At 49.8% G+C, this 2952-nt stretch overlaps 1 protein-coding gene across 2 annotated transcripts in view; it reads left to right on the forward strand.

Annotated features, from left to right (window-relative positions):
• The window catches only part of RAD54L (RAD54-like (S. cerevisiae)), a 36003-nt gene that overhangs the window by 466 nt on the left and 32585 nt on the right, over window positions 1-2952 (forward strand). Inside the window, exons 2-4 of one of the 2 annotated variants that reach the window (XM_011969772.1) lie at window positions 345-409; window positions 513-599; window positions 2009-2128. In XM_011969772.1, the coding sequence (XP_011825162.1) occupies window positions 407-409; window positions 513-599; window positions 2009-2128 (210 nt within the window). In that variant the 5' untranslated portion in view covers window positions 345-406. The remainder of the gene's footprint in view (window positions 1-344; window positions 410-512; window positions 600-2008; window positions 2129-2952) is intronic. The other variant, XM_011969773.1, reaches the window with a different exon arrangement.

Raw genomic sequence — 2952 nt, forward strand, 5'->3', positions numbered from 1 at the left:
CACCCCGCCCCGCCGCGCAACTACCTCCTCCCTTCACCCGGACTGGGACCATCATCCCCACTCCACTCCGCCCAGTCTGGGACCATCATCCCCACTCCACTCCGCCCAGTCTGGGACTCCACCTGCCTCCTCCCCCAGTCCCACACTATCTCTGCTTGGTCTCTTCCACTTTGGCCTAATCTCTCGTCTCGGCTTACTGAGGACGGACACTCTCACAGTTTGGGTCCAAACCCCAGTTCCTGGACGGAGTCCCGCCATCCATGCCCCCTCTTTAATTAGCCGGTCCTCTCAATAATGTAGCAGCCCCCTCTGCTGATTAGACCCTGGTCCTGCTACACGCTTAGCCGCTGCCTGCTTTTGACCTTTGGCTCATGGGTACTTGACGTTTTAAACTCCTAGGCCCAGGATGGTAAGTGTGGGCCTAGGGGTGACTGGGAGTAGCCCTGGGTCAGGGTCTGACAGGCCTAGGCTGCAGGATCCTTGCAGGCACTGTTTCCGTTCTCCCCTTACAGAGGAGGAGCTTGGCTCCCAGCCAGCTGGCCAAGAGAAAGCCTGAAGGCGGGTCCTCTAAAGATGAAGACTGGCAACCTGGCCTAGTGGTGAGCACTCAAGGGGACAGGGAAGGGGGGTTTTCTGTTTGGGCAGAAAAGAAGCCAGGACTTGGTTTCTAGGGTTACACAGCCAACTCCAGATGCCTCTTTTGTACGTTCAGTAAACTTTTAATGAGTACTTACTATGTGCCAGGCATTGAACAAGATTAATAAAATCTTTGTCCTCAGAGTAGTCACTAGAAGCTAATAAAACCTCAGTTTTCCTGGTGGGAAAAGGTATTCTAAAGCAAAAGAGCCGGTTGGATTGGACCTTTTGACTCTGTTTGGAAAAAAGGGCTACACAACAGCAATTAGCAGCCTGCTCTTTTGCTCTTTGTCCCCTGACCAGTGTCACAGAACAGTAGAGTGTTCTGGGCCTCCCTTAGAGTCCTGGGCTCACTTGGGCCTAGATCTGACAGGTTGGGTCCTTCCAGTCCTTGCTCATACTGAAGTACAGTATATTCTACTTTAGGTTGGGCCCTGTGCGCTGCTTCCTGTTTTGGAGGCTTGCTGGTGCTGGCTATGGGCAGGACCTATGTAAACCAAAATAAATAGGACAGTGCAGCATGGACTTCAGAGAATAAGAGCAGTTCAAGAAGTAGGGGCTTGGCCACTGGAACTTTGAAGGAAGGGATCAGCTATGCAAGGACTAGAAGGCACTTTTTGGCAGGAGCAGTGTGCGAATAAGGTGTGGGGTGGGGGTGCTGGTGTTTGTTTCAGGTGTGTCTGATAGGATCACTGAAGCTTCAAATATCCTGGCAAACTGGCACAAGTGGGTTCTTGCCTAATGGCTTGGTGGGGTTTGCTCAATAGTTGTACCGTGGTGTGCAAGGGACTCCTCTACCTGTGAAGGAGGCACATTGGCTGCCCCTTGCCATGTACATGGGTCTCAGACTTGAACTTGGGGCAGCATTCTCTGCAGCTGGGTCTGCTGTCAGTTGCTGGTTGCTGCTGAAGATGCTTTTAGTGCCAGTGTCCTCACGGCCATGGGTGGCCTGAGTGGGGAGTGGCCTCAGTGGCCTGGGATTTGAAGGCAGCTGTACTCTTGCCCCTTGGAAACTCAGCGAAGTGTTTGGTTGCTCAATCATTCCATGGAGCTTTTGGAGTGAAGCTTTGGGGCCACCAGGACTCCATGCTGTTGGTAGACTTGGTCTTCATAGGCCCGTTTTATTTACCTTTTCCATTGCCCCTGCTCAGTTTAGGCAGGTTATTTAACCGCATTAAGCTCCAGTTTTATCACCTCTTAAATAAGGATAATAAATCTATATAATAGAGTAGCTATGAAGATGATACATTGTAACACACATGAAGAATTTAGCACAGTGCCTGGGCACTTAATAAGCACTTCAAGTGTTAGTTGCCATTATGGTGATTTCTGTGGTCTTCTAGACTTCACCTTTCCCAATTCTCTCTCCTAGACTCCTAGGAAACGGAAATCCAGCAGTGAGACCCAGATCCAGGAGTGTTTCCTGTCTCCTTTTCGGAAACCTTTGAGTCAGCTAACCAATCAACCACCTTGTCTGGACAGCAGTCAGCATGTAAGCCAGAACTGCAACCTGCATGTATATGTCTGCGCCCAGTCACTCAGCCTAGGTAGACTCCTGTCCCTGTAGACTCCTGTCCCTGTAGACTCCCTCAGTACTTTCTAGAGTGGCCAGAAGACACACATCTGTGGGGGCTTTGGACCTGCCCACAGCTGCTGGGGCCTGCTTAGAGAGGTGTGCCTAACTTGTGCCTGGTTTATAGTAGCTACATGGGCACCAGATATCAGATGGTTCAGATTCCTGAGGAAAGGAGGGTAAAGGAACTAGGATCCTCATGTCAGCTCAGACTCTGACTCTGTATATGACTTTAAGGAGTACCAGAGTCATATATTTCCTGTAGTAAAGTCAAACTTAATCACCACCATGGCAGGTTCTGTGCATTGCCTCATGTAATTCTCACGTTTTAAGATGAGAAAACTGAGTCTCAGAAGGGTTAAGTAATTTGCTCAGAGTGGGTGGAGCAGATCTGCCTAGCTCCAAAGCTTTTCCACTAAGCTTTATGAGTAATGTTTTGAAGGAAAACTAGGAATACATAATGGAGATTAGTCATTTGTGCATTCAGCAAACATTTAAACACAGTTTTATGGCCAGGCGGGGTGGCTCACGCCTGTAATCCCAGCACTTCAGGAGGCTGAGGTGGGTGGATCACCTGAGGTTAGGAGTTTGAGACCAGCCTGGCCAACATGGTTAAGCCCCTTCTCTACTAAAAATACAAAAATTAACTGGGCATGGTGTCATATGCCTGTAGTCCCAGCTGCTCAGGAGGCTGAGGCATGAGAATCACTTGAAACCCGGGAGGCAGAGGTTGCAGTGAGTCA

This window comes from Mandrillus leucophaeus, unplaced genomic scaffold (assembly GCF_000951045.1).
Source record: "Mandrillus leucophaeus isolate KB7577 unplaced genomic scaffold, Mleu.le_1.0 Scaffold902, whole genome shotgun sequence".
NCBI lineage: Eukaryota > Metazoa > Chordata > Mammalia > Primates > Cercopithecidae > Mandrillus > Mandrillus leucophaeus.